Source organism: Cavia porcellus, unplaced genomic scaffold, assembly GCF_034190915.1.
Source record: "Cavia porcellus strain 051 isolate PalLab524CR breed Dunkin Hartley unplaced genomic scaffold, mCavPor4.1 scaffold_17, whole genome shotgun sequence".
In the NCBI taxonomy this organism is placed as follows: Eukaryota; Metazoa; Chordata; class Mammalia; order Rodentia; family Caviidae; genus Cavia; species Cavia porcellus.
Genome location: NW_026947500.1, coordinates 72815446 through 72836208, shown reverse-complemented (window position 1 = coordinate 72836208; position 20763 = coordinate 72815446). Strand labels below are relative to the sequence as shown.

The 20763-nt window shown below is 55.0% G+C and overlaps 1 protein-coding gene and 1 long non-coding RNA gene across 2 annotated transcripts; one reads left to right on the top strand and one right to left on the bottom strand.

Moving 5' to 3' along the window:
- Positions 1-947: 947 nt before the first annotated feature.
- On the bottom strand, positions 948-8008 carry Eef2 (eukaryotic translation elongation factor 2). The gene is made up of 15 exons (XM_063228831.1): positions 7828-8008; positions 6600-6814; positions 5542-5723; positions 5250-5461; positions 4871-5049; positions 4645-4750; positions 4297-4410; positions 3996-4134; positions 3713-3908; positions 3065-3323; positions 2787-2894; positions 2117-2470; positions 1857-2039; positions 1622-1754; positions 948-1541 (listed from the first exon to the last, which is right to left on the bottom strand). The coding sequence occupies exons 1-15, from the start codon at positions 7828-7830 to the stop codon at positions 1348-1350; spliced, it is 2577 nt and encodes an 858-aa protein (XP_063084901.1). The 5' UTR covers positions 7831-8008; the 3' UTR covers positions 948-1347.
- Positions 8009-13679: 5671 nt separating this feature from the next.
- On the top strand, positions 13680-15938 carry LOC134471062 (uncharacterized). The gene is made up of 2 exons (XR_010040412.1): positions 13680-14889; positions 15750-15938. It is a non-coding gene; the product is annotated as an uncharacterized LOC134471062 (long non-coding RNA).
- Positions 15939-20763: the final 4825 nt, after the last annotated feature.

Sequence of the window (20763 nt, the reverse complement as noted above, 5' to 3'; positions counted from 1 at the left end):
AGAGGCCCGGGGGTTCGCTACTCAAGGGTGACAGCGCTCCCGGAGACTGTCTTAGGAGCTGTCCCCAGCGTACAGATGAGCAGCAGACACCAGGAAGGCCGAACGCCAAGGAACTGACACCTCCAGGTCTGCACCCAGGACACACCCCCCCACCCCCGCTGCCGAGGCTCCGCAGAGCTCACCCCAGCGGGCTTCGCCCTTACCCTCTCCTCTGCAAAGCTCAAGCCTGCTTTCACGGCCCCTAGTGACTGCCTGAGGCTCTGCACGCCTGGGCACCAGGGCACCATCACCGCAGGAGGATGGGCTCAGCCACAGGTCTCATGTGGGGACAGGGGGTTCTGCTTCCAAAGCGGGTCCCCCAATTCTTGGTACATTTACCCAACAGGAGTTCCAAAAAATCAAGAGAAATGGGCCCTCTAAAAGGCACGCTCAGGCAGGGTGTGGTGGCACACACCTGTCCTCCCAGCACTCAGGAGGCTGAGACAGGAGGGTGGCCGTGAGTTCCAGCACAGGGAGCCCAGGGCCAGCCTGAGCTGCACAGCGAGACCATCTCAGAGGGACGAAGCCCAAATAGGAAGCTGAACGTGAACCGCAAGCTGGTTACTTTCCTCCTTTTCCTGACCACTTAGGTCTCCTGATAAAGGAAAGCGCTCAGGGCCTGCTCACCCCAATCACCTGGAACTGAAGCACCCCTGGCCACATCTGCAGGGAGGCAGGGCTGGGGCGTAGCCCCGAGGTTCAGCACCTGCCCTCTGGGCCAGGCCATGTCTCAGGCCCAGCACTGGGGCCTCTGCCTGAGCCCAGGCGCGCTGATCCCCAGGACCTGGGACCAGACCATGGTCACTGCCCATCAGCCTGGCCCTCGCTTTCCTCCAGAGCTCCCTGCCACCCTGTCCACGTGCGGCTGCGTGGACACCCCCGTCAATGACACACTGCCAGGCCCAGGGTCACCACCATGAGTTTATTATTTCAATGGCACAACGCAGCTGGTGGTGCTCATGGTGACACGCACAGGACCCTGCTGTCCAGGACCGTCGTTACCCACCTGTCCCGCCTGTCCGTCCCCTCTGCAGCAAGGGCGGCTTCAGGCTTTTACCCAAGTAAACCTCTGTGTTTATTTTAAATTTTTGGACATCTGGGTTGTGGTTCCCTCTGAACAAATGGAAAACAAAAGACTGGGTGTCCCGCCCCACCCCGGCCCGGCCCCCAGGTCCCCGGAGTGGGCGCTGCGCTGCTCTGGAGCCCAAAATAAATAGACACAGCGTCGGGTGTGAGGGCGCGGCGAGCCTGGCAGGCGGAGGTCACCGTGTGGGGACAGTCTCAGGGGTCTCTGAGGATGCCAGGCGCCTACAGCTTGTCCAGGAAGTTGTCCAGCGCCGGGATGCCCTCCTTCAGGCCCTTGCGCTTGCGCGTCTCGGCCACCACCTGGCTGGGGCGGCTGCTGCTGTCGAAGGGGTCGCCGGGCAGGATCTGCCAGTGGTCGAACACGCACTGCGGGAAGGCCTGGCCGCCCGTGTTGGAGCGCAGGTCAGCGGTGAAGCCTGCGGACAGCGGGTGGTGAGCGGAGCCCGCGGGGAGGCGTCCGCGCCCTCCCGGGAGCCCCAGCCGCTCGGGCACTCACCGAAGGACTCGTTGACCGGCAGGTAGGCCTTGACCACGAACATGGGGGTGCCGGCCACCTGGGACTCCTCGAAGACGTGGCCCCGCTTCCTGTTCAGGACGCCGTAGATGCCGCCCACCACCTGCTCCGGACACTGCAGGGAAGGGGACGCGCTCAGTGGCCGCAGGGGGCAGGCCGGGGGCTGGCCTTCACCCGGATCTCCACCAGGGACATGGGGGGCAGGGGCAGGGCTCACCTGGATCTCCACTAGGTAGATGGGCTCCATGAGGCGCGGCTGCGCGGTCAGCACGCTGGCATAGAGGCAGCGCCGGGCTGTGGGGATGATCTGGCCACCGCCGCGGTGGATGGCGTCGGCATGCAGGGTCACATCGTGGACATCAAAGCGCACCCCGCGCATGTTCTCCTCGCACAGCGCCCCCTGCGGGGGGAAAAGGTGACTAGGGGAGCCCGCAGCCCCAGCCCCAGCCCGCAGCCCGTGTCTGCCGGCCTGCTCACCTCCTTGGTGGCCCACTGGAAGCCGGCCACCACACTGTCCTTGATCTCGTTGAGGTACTGCACCCCCTTGGTGATGTCGGTGAGGATGTTGGGCCCGGTGCCGTCGGGGCCGAAGCACCAGATCTTGCGGGCCTCGGCCACGTCCCACTCGTACTTCTCGGCCAGGTAGCGTGCGCGTTGCTTGAGCTCCTGGCGGGCGGACACCTCGCCCTTGTCGATGTCCTCGGCCAGGCCGTCGGGGAAGGGCCGCGCCTTCATGTACAGCCGGTTGTGCTTGTTGGGGGACTTGGAGAGGCACATTACATTCGACTCCTCGCTCACTGTCTCACGGTACGAGACCACGGGGTCCGATTTCTGCGAGGGAGAATCTGGGGTCACAACTGGTGGGGCAAGCATTGTGGGTGCCGCCCCAGAGACAGGGGAGAGCTGCGCCCCAGCCACACCCTGCGGCGGTAGTGAGCCCATGTGGCAGGGACACCCAGCCAGCAGGGGGACAGCCTGGTCCCCAGCCCTGCCTGAGGGCATCTAAGCAGTGCCAAGCTGTAAGAGCAGGGCACTCGGGGAGGGGACACCCCATGTCCCTCTCCCAGGAAGGCTGGCACCCACGAAGGGCTCCAGCAGGGGCACAGTGAGACATCAGGGTGAATGACAGCACCCCCCACCCCGGCACCTTGATGGGGATGCAGGCGTGATCCTCCTCCAGGTCCTTGAGGCAGATCTCCAGGTGCAGCTCGCCAGCACCCGCGATGATGTGCTCCCCCGACTCCTCGATGATGCACTGTGGGGGCCGGAGTCAGTGGGGGCCATGGTCATGGAGCCCGAGCCCCGGGGTGCAGATCCCCGGGGAACCCCAGCACAGCACAGGGACAGGTGGGTGGGCACAGGAACCTCCAGCCTCACAGGGCCCATGCCCTTCCCACAGGGCCCACCTGCGAGTCCCACACCCACCTGCACCATGGGGTCGGACTTGGCCAGCCGCTTGAGCCCCTCCACCAGCTTGGGCAGGTCAGCTGGGTTTTTGGCCTCCACTGCCACCCTGACCACAGGGCTGACACTGAACTTCATCACACGCATGTTGTGGGCGTGCTCGAAGGTGGTGATGGTACCCGTTTTCACCAGGAACTGGTCCACGCCCACCAGGCCCACGATGTTCCCGCATGGCACGTCCTCGATGGGTTCCACGTACCGGCCCATCATCAGGATGGTCCTGCAGGCACAGGGGTTCTGCTGAAGCCCTGACCTCCCCAGAGCCTTGACAGGGTCCTCAAGCCCCACAGCTTGGCTCTGTCCATGTCGCAGCCACCCTGTCCCCTGAAGACACAGCCCAGAAACGCCCAGAAAAAGGGGAGGGCTTCAGCCAGCATCCTCTGCTACCCACTGGACAGGCAGATGGTGACAGCACCTGGTGTCCCAGTGCTCAGAATCTGAAAAACTCAAGTTCAAGCCCATGTGGCAAATGCCTGCCCCAGGGAGACCCCGTCTCCAGGCAGCAGGGCCCGGGATGGAACTCGGAGCGGAGGCCCTGGGTCCCACCCTTAACGTGACCAGGTCCAACAGCAGGAGCAGGACGCAGGTGGGCGCAGGGCAGCCACTCACCTCTGGATGGGTTTCAGGTAGAGGTCCTCCTTCTTCCCAGGCGTGTAGTTGGGGCCCATGATCCGGACCTTCAGGCCGGTGGACACCAGCCCTGAGAAGACGCGGCCGAAGGCATAGAACCGACCTTTGTCGGAGGTTGGCACCATTTTGGAAATATACATCATCAGGGGACCTTTGGGGTCACAGCTTTTAATGCCTGGGGGCACAGAAGACAGGAAGGGCAGAGGTCACACCCCGAAGCTCCACTCCAGACCCCAGGCTGCTGGGCCCTGACGGCACCTACCCATGGCGGCCTCGTCATCCGGGGGCCCCTCGTACAGCAGCTCGCAGCGGTACTTCTGCGCAGTGACAGGCGACGGGAGGTGGATGGTGATCATCTGCAGCAGCGCGTCCCCGGCCGGCAGCCAGCGGCGCATCACAGCCTGCGGGCAGAGGGCGACACAGACCCTGCCATTCACATGGGGCTCCTCGCGACCCACACGCCCTGCTGGAAAGGCCTCAAGGGTGACACCCATGGTGCGGCCGCCTGTCCCTGAAGGGGACCCTCAGGACAGTGCCAGGTCCGTGCAGCGGCTGGTCCTCACCTTGAGCAGCGGCTTGCCCTCCTTGTCCTTGTCCTCGCTGTCCAGCTTAATGTCCAGCTTCTCAATCAGCTTTGCTGTCTCCTCTTTCCTGAAATTCATGATGGCATCGAACACCTGTATGGACAGGGAGGGAGTGGTCATCGAAGCAGAGAGAAACCCGCAGCTAGGGGACCCACACCAGCACCACATCCGCTGGGCCCTGGGTGGCTCCTGGGACCTCAAAAGACTAAAGGACACCTGGGCCCCCTCTCGCCCGTGTCCTTGTCACATGGGGGGGGGGGGCGCAGAGCCCTGCTGCGAGAGGGGCTGACACTCCCGACCCAGGGCCCCCAGGCAACCCTGTCCCACCTTGAAGATGGGGTCCAGGATGAGCTGGCAGAAGGTGCGAGGCAGCTTCTTCCCGTCGGGGCTGGTGGCCGACTTGCTGAACTTGCCGCTGGCCGGATCAAAGTACCTGGTGGACAGAGCGTGTACCGTGAGGCCCAGGGTGCACAGGCGGGCGACCTGTCGTGTCAGGCCCTCGGTCCCCGCCATCCCCGGTCCCCGCCCCCAGCCCAGGGCAGGCGCCCCTCACCGGTCGCCCCACAGCTTCTTCATCATGTCCTCCACCTTCTTGGCTCGCTCGGCAGGCCCCAGCTGGCCCTCCCCCTTGGCGGCAAACTTGGCCACATACATCTCGGCGAACTGCTTCAGGGTGAAGGCCCAGCCGTGCAGGCCGGAGCCGAAGCCCACGGTGCCCAGGACAGGGTCGATCTGGGGGAGCAGAAAGTGCGAGCATTGAGGAGGGGTCGGGGCAGACTCCTGGGGGGCCCCAGCAAGGAGCAGCTCAGACAGCGGTTTCTCCAGGAGAGGTCAGGTCAAAGTGAAGAAAGCTCGGACATCACTGCGGCTCTGGCGGCCGAGGTGGCCCTGGCCTCTGACTCCCGCCCCCCACCCGGGGCCAGGCCGCGCACCATGATGTTGCCCATGGGGCCGCTCTCGCCCTCGCCGTAGGTGGAGATGATGACGTTCACGTTCTCCACGATGCGCTGGAAGGTCTGGTACAGCTCCTCGGGCTCCAGCTGCAGCTCCAGCAGCGCGCGGTCCATCTTGTTCATCATGAGCACGGGCTTGATGCGCTCGGCGATGGCCTGCCGCAGCACCGTCTCCGTCTGCACGCACACGCCTGGGGACAGACACCGGCGGGGGGTCAAGCCATCAGGCGGGACGCAGTCCCAGCACCCTCCAAGAGGGACCTCGGTCTACCTGATACACAGTCCACCACCACCAAGGCGCCATCGGTGACGCGCAGCGCGGCCGTCACCTCCGAGGAGAAGTCCACATGCCCGGGGGAGTCGATGAGGTTGATGAGGAAGCCAGAGCCATCTTTGCTCTGCTTGATGAAGTTCAAGTCGTTCTCAGACAGCTCGTAGAAGAGGGAGATAGCGCTGTGAGGGCAGACACGGGTCAGCAGGGCGGCACCAACCCGGCTCCCAGCACCCACAAGCTGCACACCGTGACTCCACGCAAGACCTGCATCAGCCCCAGGTACCTGGTGACACACAGCACGGTCAGCACTGCCACCGAATACCCAGCCTGTCCCCTCCCCTGAAGCATTACTCATCATGACACAGGATGCAGATGTTCCACCTGGGCTCTGCCCACCCGGTCCCAGGGAGCCCTCTGCCCAGGGGAGGAGCCCTGGGGACACACAGCTCCTGGCACCAACTCATGCCAGGCTCATGAGGCTCACACCTGCAGACCTAGACAGGACTGGCTCTAGGGACTGCATGCACCCTCCCCTCCCAGCCAACTGAGATGGGTACAAAAGGCAGTAAACCACGCTGGAGTAACAAGCCTGTAACCCAGCACCAGGGGAAGCTGAGGCAGGAGGATCACAAGTGCCAGCCCATACAAACAACTTAGCCACCCGAACACCACACCTCCGAATTTTTAAAAAAGGATTAGAAATGTAATCCAATGCAAAATCATACTTCAGCAGCCAATAACCCAAAAAACAATTAACCTCTTCACATAACAAGCCACTGCTGAAAACCACCACGTCACAGTGCCATCACACTACGAGGATCCTGCAGTGACACCCCATACAAGCCAGGAACTTCACAGGATTCCTAAATGTCACTGACATGCCCCCTCACGAGCATGACAACCAACGCAGATATACGCACGTACCTCATCTGTCACCACCGGTAGCCCAACGCTGCTCCCCCCCCCCAGACTGAGCTCTTGCAGGGCTCCCCCAGGCCCAGGCCCAGGCCCGGGCCCGGGCCCCCCACCGCGTGCAGGGGCTGCCAGGGGCTCACGTTGACTTGATGGTGATACAGCGCTCCTGCTCATCCTTCCGGGTGTCTGTGAAGCGGGTCTCGCCAGCCCGCGCAGACGCGATGATGCCGGCTTTGCATACCAGGGAGTCCGTGAGCGTGGACTTGCCGTGGTCCACGTGGGCGATGACTGACATGTTGCGGATGTTGGCCTTCTTGTCCATGATGGCCCGGATCTGGTCTACGGTGAAGTTCACCTAGGCACGGAGGGCGGGATTTAGGCCAGCAGGAGCCCAGAACCCGGCGTGGCAAGTGACTCCGGGTCAATAAGGTCCGCCAGGCTCAGGGCCAGGAGGGACCCGGGCTTGTGGGGGCGGGGCGGGGCGATGACACCAGTGCGGCACCGCCATGCTCCTCCGAAGACACCCCTGAAAAGCTCGCTCCGTGTCCCCAAAACCATCTCAGCTGTCAATCACAGCAGGCAGCCCAGAAAAAGCCGCTGCCATGTTCTGCTGCACAGTGACAGAGACGTCCCAGAGAGCAGGTACAACACTGTCACGTGTAACACAAGACGGAAAGCACCAGGGTTTCCCGGAGACGTCACCGCGCCTCCAACCCGCAACCGAAACGCTGCTTGAAAACCCAAGGTCACATCTGCCACTCAGGGGACCCCACTAGGCGACCCACCATCGCGGTTTGTCTAGGAAGAACCGCTGCATGGGGACTCGGGCCGCCCTGACACCCCGGAGCGGGCACCTCGTGGTGCAAAAACGACGCGCACAGGCAAGGACTCGGCCCGAGCCTGCACAGCACCTTGGAGACGTTTGGGGAGCGCTATTTTTAGACCTCGATTTCCTGCTTTTCCCTGGGTCCCGTCGCCCTCGGCCCCCGACGGGAACGCGAGCGCGGCCCGCGGGTTACGTAAGGCGCCTCTGTCTCCCCCAGCTCCCTCCGCGGGCCGCGCCATCACCGCGCCTGCCACATCACCACAGCCGTCCCCGACATCCACCCGCCTCCACCGCAGCTTCACTCAGGCCCCGGCTCCCGCGAGGCGGCGGCAGCCCCGGAAACCGACAAAAGGCCCCGTGACCAGCGGCTGCACGCAGACATGGCGGCGGCCGCTTCCCCAACCCCGAGCCCACCGGCCCCACCGCCGCCGCCGCCATGTCTCCTCCCCATCCGGGCGACCCCAACGCTCCAAGCGAGGCAGCACCGACCCCGCAGACGCCTCCCCGCCCTCCAGAGGCCCCAGCCGCACAAAAGTCCTCACCATGGTTGCGGATGTCGCTGGATTCGCCCAGACAGACAGTACTGAATTGAGCCGCGCCGAGGATGGCGGCGACGACGGCGGAAGAGAACGCTGACGTCAACACCCAGGCTTTTATAGGACGACGCCGGTTGGGCGGGTCAGCGGGTCGTGCCGCGGGGGCGGAGCTAAACGACGCTGCGCAGCCGCACTGTGGTGGGTCGCTCGTTAACCCTTTGGGCGCCGGAAGCACTGCACTAGCGCGCAGGTTCAGGGTCCCACGCGAGGTAGTTCGTCTCCAGAGCGCGACATTCAGAGGCACGACTCAGAGAGCGCTGTGTGAAGTGAGACTAATAATGAGATTACTGCAACTGTGTTAGCTCATAAACCGCCAAACATCTGTTAAAAGCAGATTACAAAGTGGATTGTACCAATGTCAATTTTCTGCTTTTGATCTGGTTGCGTATCACTGGGCAAAGCTGGGGGAGAGGATACCAGGTACCTCTGTGCACTGCTTGTAACTCTGTATTTCAAATTAAAGATTTTTTTAAAGGAAGTATTTGTCATCTATAGAGTACATAAAGATACTGAGCATCTACAATGAACCCGGCTTCCCCACCACCACTTCCCCCACACACACTCTGGAGGCTGAACCCAAAGCCCCTGCACCAGGCTACATCCCAGCTATTTAAAATAATAATAATAATAATGAGACAGAGCTTCGCTAACTCGTTGAATGGTCCAGGCTGGGATGGCACTTGCGATCCGCCTGCCTCAGCCTCTCATACATAGTGCTGGAATGACAGCTTTACTCCACCACGCTCAGCCATACTGCGTGTTCTTATCTTGGTTAATCAGATTTCTCCGTGTCTCTTCCTTAGGGCCAAACTGGGGGGTAATATTCTCTCACTGGTGGGGAAGAGTTAGATGATTAACTTTATGTATAAAGGGTTAGCACTGTGTCTTACACCTAGTGTCCCAACGATGGTATCTATTTTAATTAAATTTGGCTGCTATTGATAGAATAGTTACTTATTCCAGGATTTAGCTTGTGTCTAAACGCTTTCCACTCCCGGTTTCTGCTTCACTTTCTGACCAGAGGGAGGCGCCTGAAAATTTTTGAGCATCAGTGTCCTAAGCTGACCCTGAAAGGATTTCAGATTTCCAGGCCGAGGAAATGAACTGACATTCAGCGCTGTGTCTGTGATTTTTTTTTTTTAACAGATCGCTCGTTTCGGTGCACATAGTAGGGCCTTATTATTTCTTCCCTTCATGAATGATGTTCTGATTTGTGCAAATCAACTTCCCGCTGTAACTCTTCCCTTTAAACTTGCTCGAAGAAAAAAGCAGAACAGTGCAGCGCTTTTCTGGGACTGGGTGAGGAGGAGGAGTTGTTTCTAATGAAAAAAAAAAGCAATTTTAAGTCCGAGCTCCAAAAGAGGCTTGCACAGGGCCCCTCTCCGCTGGGTAAAGGCTGGTCCAGGCTAGCTTTCATACAACTAGGGGTTACCGCTGCAATGTCACTCACCCTACAGGGAAACTATTGAATGCTAGTCTTAGAGAGGCAGGAGACACAGCCAAACCAGGTCAGCAGGTGGAGGGATGTGTTTCCAGCAGATGGCTATCAATCTGCATCGTGAATAATTTTCTATCAATCTTAAACTCCACCCAGCACCTACTGTGTGTTGAACCCCAGATTAGGCATTGTGCAGCCGTTTTCTCCTTAAAAGTGGGGTCTTGCCCAGTGTGGTGGTGCACCCTGTAATCCCAGCACTGGGGAGGCTGAGGCCGAAAGGCTGCCGCGAGTTCGAGGCCAGCCAGGGCTGCATAGTGAGTTCAAGGTCAGTCTGAATTACATAGGGAGACCCTGTCTCCAACACAACACAAAACAAAAAAGGTCAGGTTTTTTCAGAGCAATAACGCAAGAATTTTCATAAAAAATTACGGGTCGAAACTAGGTGTAGGAGTGCACACCTGTCATCTCAGCCCTCCGGGAGCCCCGCAGGAGGATCACAGTTCGAGTCCAGCTTGGGAAACTTAGTGACATTGTGAGATCCTGTCTCAAAAAACGAAAGGGGCTGGGGATTTAGCTCCGCGGCATAAGTGCCTGCCTGGCAAGTGCGAGGTCCTGATCTCGATCCCCGGTACCACAAAATAAATAAATAAAAAATAAAAAGGCGGGGGCTGGGATGTGGCTCTGTGCAAAGGTCGCGGGTCCCATCCCCAGGGCCACACACTACAGCGGAGAGGAGTAAAAAGGTGGAATTTGCTTATTGAGAAATTCTAATGTAAACTAAAGAATCGGGGAAGGAGGGACTAGGAAAATCCAAGCCCTTCCCACCAGACAGGTGGCCCTAGGGATGCAGCCAGATGACCTCTCCCGACCTTCACCGCCCTGTACAGGAGCATAGAGCAAAATGAAACGCAACCAGGTTCAAAGTCTGCAGTAATAAATTCAGGCTTAGAGGTAAAAGGGCGGGGAACCAAGGGTAAGGAAAAAAAAAAAAAAAACACCACTGCAGGAAGGCGCCATTGCGCATGCGCCCGTTGCGGCTAAAGCAGGGCAAGGAGCTGAAGCAGCGGCCCCTACTGGCCACCTGTCGTCACTGCGCGCAGCTCGGGTCCACTTTTTTGTTTTGGTGTTTGAGACGGGGTCTCTATGCATAGTCCAGTCTGACCTTAAACTGGCCTATGCAGTCCAGGCTGGCCTGCTATCTCACAGCAATCCTCCCGCCCCAGCCTCCCGGCTTTAAATTGTTTCTTTGTTTTCAGATAAGCGCCTTGCTAAATTGCTGGGCTCTGGGTTTGTAATCCTCCTGCTTCAGCCTTGCAGAGGGCTAGAATAACGTGCCTGCTACTCCTCCAGAGAAGTTAAACCGTACACCAAAGGTCCCGCAGCTATTAGGGGTGGAGCCAAATCCCACTCACAAGGAAACAGTCCTACTGCAGGAGGACTCAGGAGGCTGAGGAAGGAGGAGCTCGGGTTCGGAGTCAGCCCTAGCCACTGTACAGAGCGCCTTTCTCCAAAGTAAAACAAAAAGCAAAAAATCACACGTAATCCCATCACTCAGGAAGCTGAGGCAGGAGGCTCGCAGAGCATTCAAAGCCGTCTGGGCTACACAGTGAGTCCCAGGCCAACCTGGACTGCACAGGGAGACCATATCACAAAAAAACAATGTTATTTTCAGGCCAGCTTGCTCATCTTAGTGAGACTCTAACTCAAAATTTCAAAAGAATTGGAGAACATAGCTGTGAAGGGAGGAAACTCAAATCCCTGTCACCTGGGAGCTGGCTGTATGACAGAAGGGCTAATATGGTGCTGTATGCCTGCCACCCAACTGCTGGGAGGCTGAGGCAGGAGGATCCCAAGCTCAAGCCCAGCCAATTTAGTGATCCAGCAAGATTCTGTCTCAAATAAGACATCAAAAGGACTGCTCGGGTGCTGGGGTCAGCCTCTAGTACTGCAAAAACAAAGCAAATCTAAACAAAACAAAAAGTCAGGAGGCTGAGGCAGGAAGATCGCTGTGAGTTGGAGGCCAGCCTGGGCTACAAAGTGAGTTCAAGACCAGCCTGAATCACATAGTGAAATCCTGCCTCCAAAAAGATAAAAAAAGAAAGGAGAAGAAAAGGAAAGAAAGGAAGGAAGGAAGGAGGGGCTGGGGATTTAGCTCAATGGCATGAGCACTGCCTTGCAAGTGCTTGGCTGTGAGTTCGATCCCCAGTAACAACAACAACAACAAAAAAAAAAAACAGAGAGAAAGGAAGAGGAATTTCATAGAATCTCCCTGTGACATGAACTACTATTCTTTGGATTTTTTAACCATGTAAAAACCCTTTCTCATCTCACAGTTTGAACAAGAACAGGTTAAAATAAAACAGCCAGACACGATGATACGGAGTGTTATCCCAGCTCTCTGGGAGGCTGAGGTGGGATTGTTTGATATTTGTGTTCTTTTTGCTTGGATTTTTTCTTGTTTGTTCATTTGGTTTTGGTTTTTGTTTGTTTTTGGAGACAGGCTCCTGCTCTGTAATCCAGGCTGGCCTTAAATTTGCTATGTAGCCCAGCCTGGTCTGGACTACGGGTGATCCTCCTGCCTCAGCCTCCCAAGTGCTAGGATCACAGGCGTGAGCCACCACACCCGGCTTTGGTTTTTGTTTTTTTGAGCCAAGCCAGGGTCTTGCTATGTTACCCAGGCTAATCTCGAATGCATTATGTAGCCCCGACCGACCTCAGCCTCATGGGGGTCCCCCTTCCTCAGTCTCCCCAGTGCTGAAGTTACTGGGTGTGTCACCAAGCCCACCACATCTATGTGTATTTTCCCTGGGCTGGGCATGGACCCAGGCCTCATACATGCCAGCCCAGTGCCCGCCCCAGGCCACCTCCATTTACCATTAAATAGGGCCATTTCTGGCTCGAAAAAGCTAACTCAACTGCCTGTCACCCCGCCAGGGTGGCAGCACACCTGTAATTCCAGCGCCCTGGCTTCCAGTCCCAGGAGCGCAAAAGAGGAAAAAATAAAATAAAGCATAAATGAACTGTAGAAACCTGGGAACTTTCACAAACTGGAAACACCCCAAACCGCCAACGATGGGGTCCAGCCCCGGGACACGGCACCGGGCAGCTCCCCCAGCCAGGCCGGGGTGAGGGCTGCCCCAGAGGCTCCCAGTGGCCCGCTTTCTTTTTCTTTCCTATTTCTGAACCCCTTACATACTGAGCCACGCAGTAGGGCCTCTTTTTTTTCTTTATTCTCTGTCTCTGTCTGTGTCCCCCGCCCTTCCGTGTGTACTGCAGATTTAACTCAGGGTCTTCACGCGGACCTACGCTCCCAGGCCTTTTTTATTTTGAGACAGAGTCACACTAAATTGCTAAATTGCCTAAGGGCAGGCTTGAATCAGAGATCTTCCTGCCTCAGCCTCTCAGAGTCCTGTGATGACAGTGGTCCACCACTCCACAGGGCTAATTTGGGGGGGGTATTTTATTGTTATTTTGAGCTGGGGTCTCACTATCCTGTCTTAGCTAGTCTCTAACTCCCGGGTTCAGGGGTCCCTCCTGCTCCAGCCTACTGAGTAGCTAGGATTAAAGGTGGTACCACTTCAAATAGCTTAAGGGTAGAGTTTTGGGTTTTTATTTTTACTTCTGCGTATTGTTTTGTTTTTTGGTACCAGGGATCGAACTCACGACTGTGTTTGCAAGGCAGGCGCTTGTGCTGCTGAGCTAAATCCCCAGCCCCTCATTTTGGTTTGGTTTGGTTTTTTGAGACTGGCCTTTAACTCACTCAGTAGCCAAGCTGGCTTCAAGCCTGTAAGTGACCTCCCTGCCTCAGCCTGCGGACTGCTGGGTTTACAGGTGTGTGCCACCATGCCCAGGAAGGGCAGGGGTTTTTGCTAAAGAGATTCCTGGAGATCCTTGCTCAAAGCAGAGCCTTGAAGGAGAGGAAAACACATGACCAACCCAGTCAGGCAGAGGACTCAAAGGAGCCTGACTAATGTTTTGGTCAAGAGTCTTCAGCAGGGGGTTTGGAGGATGGCAGTATCTGGATGGTAGTAAACATTTTATACACCTAGGAGATATCTGAGCAGTGACCTAAAGGAAGCCAGGAAAGGACCCATACAAATATTTGGAGGAATAGCTTTCTAGGCAGAGGGCATAGCCATGCAAAGGCCCTGGGGCAGGACAAAGCTTGGCACAGTGTAGGAGCAGAGAGGAGGCCATGTGGCTGCAGCAGAGGAACCCAGGGGTGAAGAGGGAAGAGGGGAAGTGGAGAAAGGTGGGTCAGTGTGTAGGGAGCAGCTCAGAATGGGTGCCTCTATCCTGCCCCTCCCACCTGAGGGTATTTTGTGTGTCAGCCTACATTTCCCATGATCCTCCCCTTGCCTACAATGCGCATGACGTAAGCACCTTCCCGCTTTAGCCTACATCTCCCATAATCCCCTCTTGTTGACATCACTATGTGCCTACATATGACTTCCTGCTAGTCTGATAGGCCCAGGCATGCGAGGAGATCCAAGCCGGCCTATCCTGTAAGGCCACATCCCCTTTGACTCTATATAAGCCATGTACACTTCCAGAATAAACGAGGCTCTATTGGAATCTCATCCTGTCTCCGTCTCTCTTTTCACCCTTCATCCCAGTCCCCTCTCCAGGCGACGCCTACGGACAGATCCGCGGGACAGATCATCGGTGTGCAGGGTCCTGAGGGCTGCAGAGAGGACCTGGGCTTTGGCCTAGAGACATGGGAGCTACGGAGGGCTGAGGGCAGAGGACCAAAGCACCGGCTCAGTGCTCATGGTGCCCCTGGTGGCTGCTTCTGGGAGGACAGGCTGTGGAGAAGTAGCATGGAAAATAGAAACCAATTTTTAAAAGCAGCCGATTTCCCAGCTCAGGGTTCTAGGGGACAACAGGAACCCACTGTGTGCGCAACAGTCATCTGGGTGCTTTGCACGGTCGCCAGGTACCCTGCAGACCTGGGCAACCAGTGCCAACCCCTGTTCATGCCACTTCCTGTGGCTGGAGCACAGGAATGCTCCGTTTCTTGAGCCTGGTGTGGGAGCACATGCCTGTGACTCGAGAACTCAGGTGGCCAAGGCATCACTGACAAGTTCAGGCCAGCCTGTGCTACGAAGTGAGTTCAAGACCCGCTTGGATTACACAGCGAGACCCTGTCTCAGAGAAACAAAAGACACAGCGGGACGTGCTGGAGCACGTTAGTAACCCAGCACTCGGGAGGCTGAGGCAGGCAGATCATTGCAAATTCAGGACCAGCCTGGACTACACACTGAGCACAAGGCCAGCCTGAGCTGCATAGCAAGACCCTGTCTCAAAAAGACAAAAAAAAAGAAAAACACAAACAAACAAACAAACCAAAAGAAGTGCTTTGTTTCTGACCTAGGAACCTGTACTTAATCTGTCCTGATTAATTTGGGGGGCGCAGTGGTACTGGAGATGGAACACAGGGCTGTCCCACGACACGCCTTCCCAGCACTTTCTGCTTTTTATCTTGAGGCACAGTTTCTGCTAAGTTGCCCAGAAACTTGCACATCCTTGCCACCCTCCCGCCTCAGCCTCCCAGAGCGCCGGGATGACAGGTAGGTGCCACTGGCCCAGCAAGGAATCTTGTCCTCTGCCGCCCTACCCACAAGAGCGCAGCCCCTTAGCCTAGGAGTAAGAGACCCCAGCTCCATGCCACCCGTGGTCCCTCTTACTGATGGGGACTTCGAGTGGGGCTCGGCAGTGAGCCCTCAGCACCTGGTGTGTGTGAGGCTCTGCGGTCCCCGCCTGGCAAGGGCAGGACAGACAGGGGCCCACGCCAGGCCTGGCACCCACACACCACTGTCCCCTTTGCCATCCTGGAGGTCAGAGGCTCCAGCCCAGCGTGGCCACCAGGCGGCTCCCTCTGCTTCCAGCCCGGCTGCCAGGATTCACACCCCAGCCTAGGGCTGGCCAGAGTGTCTCTTCCCTCTCCTAGCTCCAAGGACCCCCCGGTGAGGGTGCTGAGGAGGGAGGATGGCCCAGCTCCAGGGCAAAACCCCAAACCCCAGCTGCAAACCCTCAGGCCACTGAAGGGGACAGAAGCTGGTGGGCTTGGGGTATAGGTGTCTTTGGGGACGATTATTCTGCCTACTGCGCATGGTAAAGAGTAAAAACAGAGGGACCTGAGCCTTTACAGTGGGGCATGCTGTAATACCAGCACCCTAGGAGGCTGAGGCAGGCAAATCCCTGGTTCAAGTCCAGCCCAGGCAATTTAATGCCTTCACAAGTCCTTGTCTCAAAACAAAACCAAAAAAAAGAAATAAAAGTCCAGGGGATGTAACTCAGTACAAAAACCCTAGGTTCAATCATCAGTACTGAAAAAAGAATTATGTCGATGTCGCTCCCGGCTGGCAGGAAGGACACACGACAAAGTCTGGCAGTGGACAACCTTTTCTTTTATTTTCTCTCTGTACAGCCTGCCCTGGGATCGCTCCCAGCCGAAGCCTCCTCTGGTCCGCTCCCCGCGGCTCCTTTCGTGCTTCGCTCCGAAGCCTCTACCGGTCCGCTCTCCGCGGCTCCTTCCGGGCTTCTACTTCCCCCCAGGGGTGGCACCAGTATACATACGGATACAGTGTCCAATCATATTAAAGTAAGCAAGGCAAGCTGATTGGCTAACATATTATTGAGCGGGTTGTTTACGCGGTAAGCAGGAAACTAACGTGCTCGATGGGAGGGGTAATCTAACTCAGGCTTTACTCTTTACCACAGGCCGCATGATCGCTATATGCGGCGGCTCGGCAATGTGGTGGCTCCCAACAGAATTACAAACATTTTAGCTGGGGTATCCCTACATTTCCTGGGTAGATCTCAAATTCCTGGGATCAACCAATGCTCCCACCTCAGCTTCCCATAGAACTTGGACTGTAAGCCCAGAACTTTACGCCCAGCCAAAGTAAACATTTTGGTACTAGAGGTTGAAACTAGGCCCTCTAGCATGCTAGGCGAGCTCTCTAGCTCCTCCAGCTCCCAGGAGATTATTCTTGACTTTGTGTCACACTAAGCATGCAGGCCCCGGCCGGACTCTACACGTACATTGTGGCATTTGTCAGTCTGAACCAATCACAGCCACTGAAGTGCCTGTCACACTCATACTTGGCTCTCACCTTGGTCTACAGATGGCAATTTGTCTCGGTCCATTCGCTGACAGATACCGGAGCTGCCAGTTATGTGAAAGCTCTTGGGCTTTTCCTCCTGGTTGCAAAGTGGCTGCTGCAGCTCCCAACATCTTGCCCACATTCAAAGTAAGAAGTCAAGAGGATAAAGTGTCCGCTGACTATAGTATACATCAGATCACCTGGATCTGCAGGAAAGTTCAGCTCTTCTGTGGCCAGAGAGGGATAAAAAAGAATAAGATTTGTTTTTATTCCTCCCCCTACTCTGTGCACACATGCATCATGCCTATTTTAAAGCACATAAGTGCTGCCTCAGTTTACCAACTCAATTCTCTCCACAATTCTGGTCGCAAACTGAGTCGAACAAGAACTGAATCAAATCCAACGGTTAGGTTCAGTGTTGAGCTTTATGGGGAAATCTGATTTGATTCAGGTTAGGTTTGTGAGAATTGTGGAGAGAAGCAAAGTTCATGAATGGAGGGGCCACTATGCCTCTAAACCAGGGGTGGCGGAGCAGGCCAGCACTCCAAAGGCTGAGGTAGGAGGATCTCTGAGAGGTCAAGGCCAGCCTGGCCTGCACAGTGAACCCTCTCTCCATAAGATTAAAGAATATGAAACGTGCAGTTCTGGGCTGGGGGTTTAGCTCAGCGGCATAAGCGCCTGCCTTGCAAGCAGGCAGTCGTGAGTTCGATCCCTGGTACCGATAAAAAAGGAAAAAGACAAAAAAAAAAAAAAAGAATAACAAAACGTGCAGTTCTATGTCCGTGGAATTCATGGCATTGTGTGACCATCACCTAAACTAAAAGTAAGACCCTGCCTCCAGAAAAAAAGAGAGCCTAGGTCTTGCTAAATTGCCCAAATTGGCTTTGGGCTGGGCATGGTGGCTCACACCTGTAAATCCCAGCACTCGGGAGGCTGAGGCAGGAGGATCACTGCAAATCCGAGGCCAGCCTGGGCTACAAAGTGAGCTCAAGGCAGCTGGAACTGCGTATCGAGAGAGAGCCTGTCTCAAAAAGACCACAGAAACCCAAAACAAAACAACCAAGTCCGGCTCGAACTTGTAGCCTCCTGTCTTGGCCTCTCAGACTGCAGGGATGACAGGTGTGCAGCATGGTGCCGGGGTGAGCCACACCCCAGCCCCCTTTTTTTTTTTTTTTTTTTTTTTTTGTCTTTTGAGACAGGGTCTCACTGTGCCATTCAGGCCGGCCTTGAGCTCACTTTGTAGCCCAGGCTGGTCTCGAACTCGCAATGATCCTCCTGCCTCAGCCTCCCGAGTGCTGGGATTACAGGCGTGAGCCACCACGCCCGGCATGAGCCTCACCCCATTTTTCATGGCGGAGTGCAACATGTTCTAGTGCGTGCTAGAGTTGCAGGGGTGCCAGCGAGACCTATGTTGTAAATGTTTCTTAGGAAGCAACACACACCTGGAATAATTACCCTCTGATGCAGAAGGCCCAGGTGTGGAGGCATAAATTGATAAAGTCTTGGCTCCTTTGGGAAGGCTGAGGCAGGAGAATTTCTGGAGTCTAAGAGTTTATGCCCATTCTAGACAAAGAATCAGGATCGTCCTTTCTTATTTATTTTTTGAGACAGAGTTTCTCTAATTTGCTAAACTGTTTAGGGCAGTCTCAAATTTGGGATCCCAGAGAACTGGGATTAAGTGTGTGCTAGCTTGAGGCCATCTCTTCAAAACAAGACAGTGCTGGGGATTTAGCTCAGGGGCATAAGCACCCACCCAGCAAGCATGAGATTGTGAGTTCCATCCCCCGTACCGAAAAACAAAACGAAACATAATTTCTAGCCGATTCTGCCTCTGCCCCACAAAGCTATAAAGATCCAAGATTCTCCCACGTTTTACCGCTGTTTATTGCTTGGTACAGTTTATGTGTATACAATGATTACATTCATCATAGAGATTTTGTACCTGTACATAATACACCTTGATTCCCCCCCCCCCTTCTGTTTCTATCTTTAAGGGCTCATCAGTTTCACCTCCCACTCCGGGTTAGGAGGAAAGAGAAAAAGAGGAGGGCGGGTATGTCGGCATAACCTCTCCCATTGGCCAGCATCCAATCATGTGACCACACATAGCTGCAAGAGATGCTGGGAAATGTAGTGTTTACTGGAAGAGGCCATGTGCTGTCTAAAATGGGAAGTTGGGAACTAAAGGTTAAAGGTCGAAGGCAATCCTGGCCACGCATGAAACCGTTGGGGACCCTGAGAGACTTGCCTTCATGGAAGATTTTGCAATGTTGATTTATTTATTTTTTGGTACTGGAGATTGAACTCACGACTTCACACTTGCCAGGCTGGTGCTTGTGTCATTGAGCTAAATCACCAGCCCTGCAGTTCTGATTTTTAACTCACCAAAACATTCTGGGAAATACATGAAAATATGCCCTTCACCCCATAATGGGGACTGAACCCAGGATTTCAAAATGCATTTACATTTTATTTTAATTTTATTTTCATGTATTTGTTTCTGTTTTTAAGACAGGTCCTTGAGCTCACTATGTAGCCCATACTGGCCTCGAACTCAGTGATCCTCCTGCCTCAGCCTCCTGTGTGCTAGGATGACAGGCATGCGCCACTATGCCCCATTTAAATTTCATTTTCTTCTTTTTTTGGTCTTTTTCCTTTTTATCCGTACCAGGGATCGAACTCAGGACTGCCTGCTTGCAAGGCAGGCGCTTATGCCGCTGAGCTAAATCCCCAGCCCCTCATTTTCATTTTTTGTAGCTCTGATTTAATCTGGAGTCTTATACATCCAGCTTTTATTTTTATTTTTTGTCTTTTTCTTTTTTATCGGTACCAGGGATCGAACTCACGACTGCCTGCTTGCAAGGCAGACACTCATGCCACTGAGCTAAATCCCCAGCCCTGTATTCCACATTTTTAATTGCACATTGTGGCACACACCCGTGACCCCAGCACTGAGGAGGCTGAGGCAGGCGGCGCACTACACGTTTGAGGCCAGTCAGGACTACACAGTGAGACTGTGACTCAAAACAAAACAAATCCCTCTTTTTTTTTTTTTTTTTTTTTGTCTTTTTCGTTTTTATGGGTACCAGGGATCGAACTCAGGACTGCTTGCTTGCAAGGCAGGCGTTTATGCCGCTGAGCTAAATCCCCAGCCCCAAATCCCACATTTTTTAAAAGAATTCTTCTGGGGGCTGGAGATTTAGCTCAGCGGCATAAGCGCCTGCCTTGCAAGCAGGCAGTCATGAGTTCGATCCCTGGTACCGATGAAAAGGAAAAAGGCCAAAAAAAAAAAAAAAAAAAAATTCTTCTGTACAGGAACTTGCCCTTATCATGCTGGGCTATTTGATCCGACAGACTGAGCACGGGGTGCAGCTGAACAAATGCTTAATTCTTCCCCTTGAAAAGCTGCTCTGAGCGCTGAGAGGTGGATGCCCCACTTTCCCCCCTGCCGGCGTCACCGGAAACTTATCAGTCTTCACACACGCAGTGCTGGGCTGATGGCCACGACTGTGCCAGGCTTTGATTTCTGCGCACCTCTATTTTTTTTTTTACTTCCTTCACTGAGTCTAACAATGTCACGCAGCCTGACCTGAGGTTCTCACTCAGAAGGCCGAGGCAGGAGGCTCCCGTGAATCTGAGACCAGCCTGGTCTACCTACTGAGTTCAAGGCCAATCTGAATTGCACAGCGAGACCTTGCCTCAAAGAATAAGAAAATTATCCATTATTACCTTTTTTAAGATTTCTTTTGTCCTTTTGAGACAGGATTTTGCTCTGTAGTTCAGGCTGGACTTTAACTTTGTAGTCCCGGGCTGGCCTGGAGGTCATAAGAACCCTCCTGCCTCAACTCCAGAATGCTGGGAATTACAAGCGTGTACCAACATGCCCAAGCCATTATTCTACCATAGTTTTTATTTTTATTTTTTTAAATCAGTACCACGGATCGAACTCACGACTGCCTGCTTGCAAGGCAGGCGCTTACGCTGCTGAGCTAAATCCCCAGCCCCCAACAAAAATTTTCTGTGTTGTACTGTACAGACCTTTTTCTTTCCACATTCTTTATATACCTAATGATTATATGTTATACGCATTAGAAAACCAGTCTCCCAGTGATTTTTTTAAGACAATGTGGTTTTTGTTTTGTTTTCTTTTTGTGGTACCAGGGACCGACCTCTTACACTTGCCAGACAGGCGCTAAATCCCTGGCCCAAGAGGGTGTCTTACTATGGACTTCACAGGGATCCTCCTGCTTCAGCTTCCCTAGTGCTGGGATTACAGGCATTTGCCACCATGCACTTTTTTTTAAAAAAATTTTATTTTACAAATATTCTCCAGCT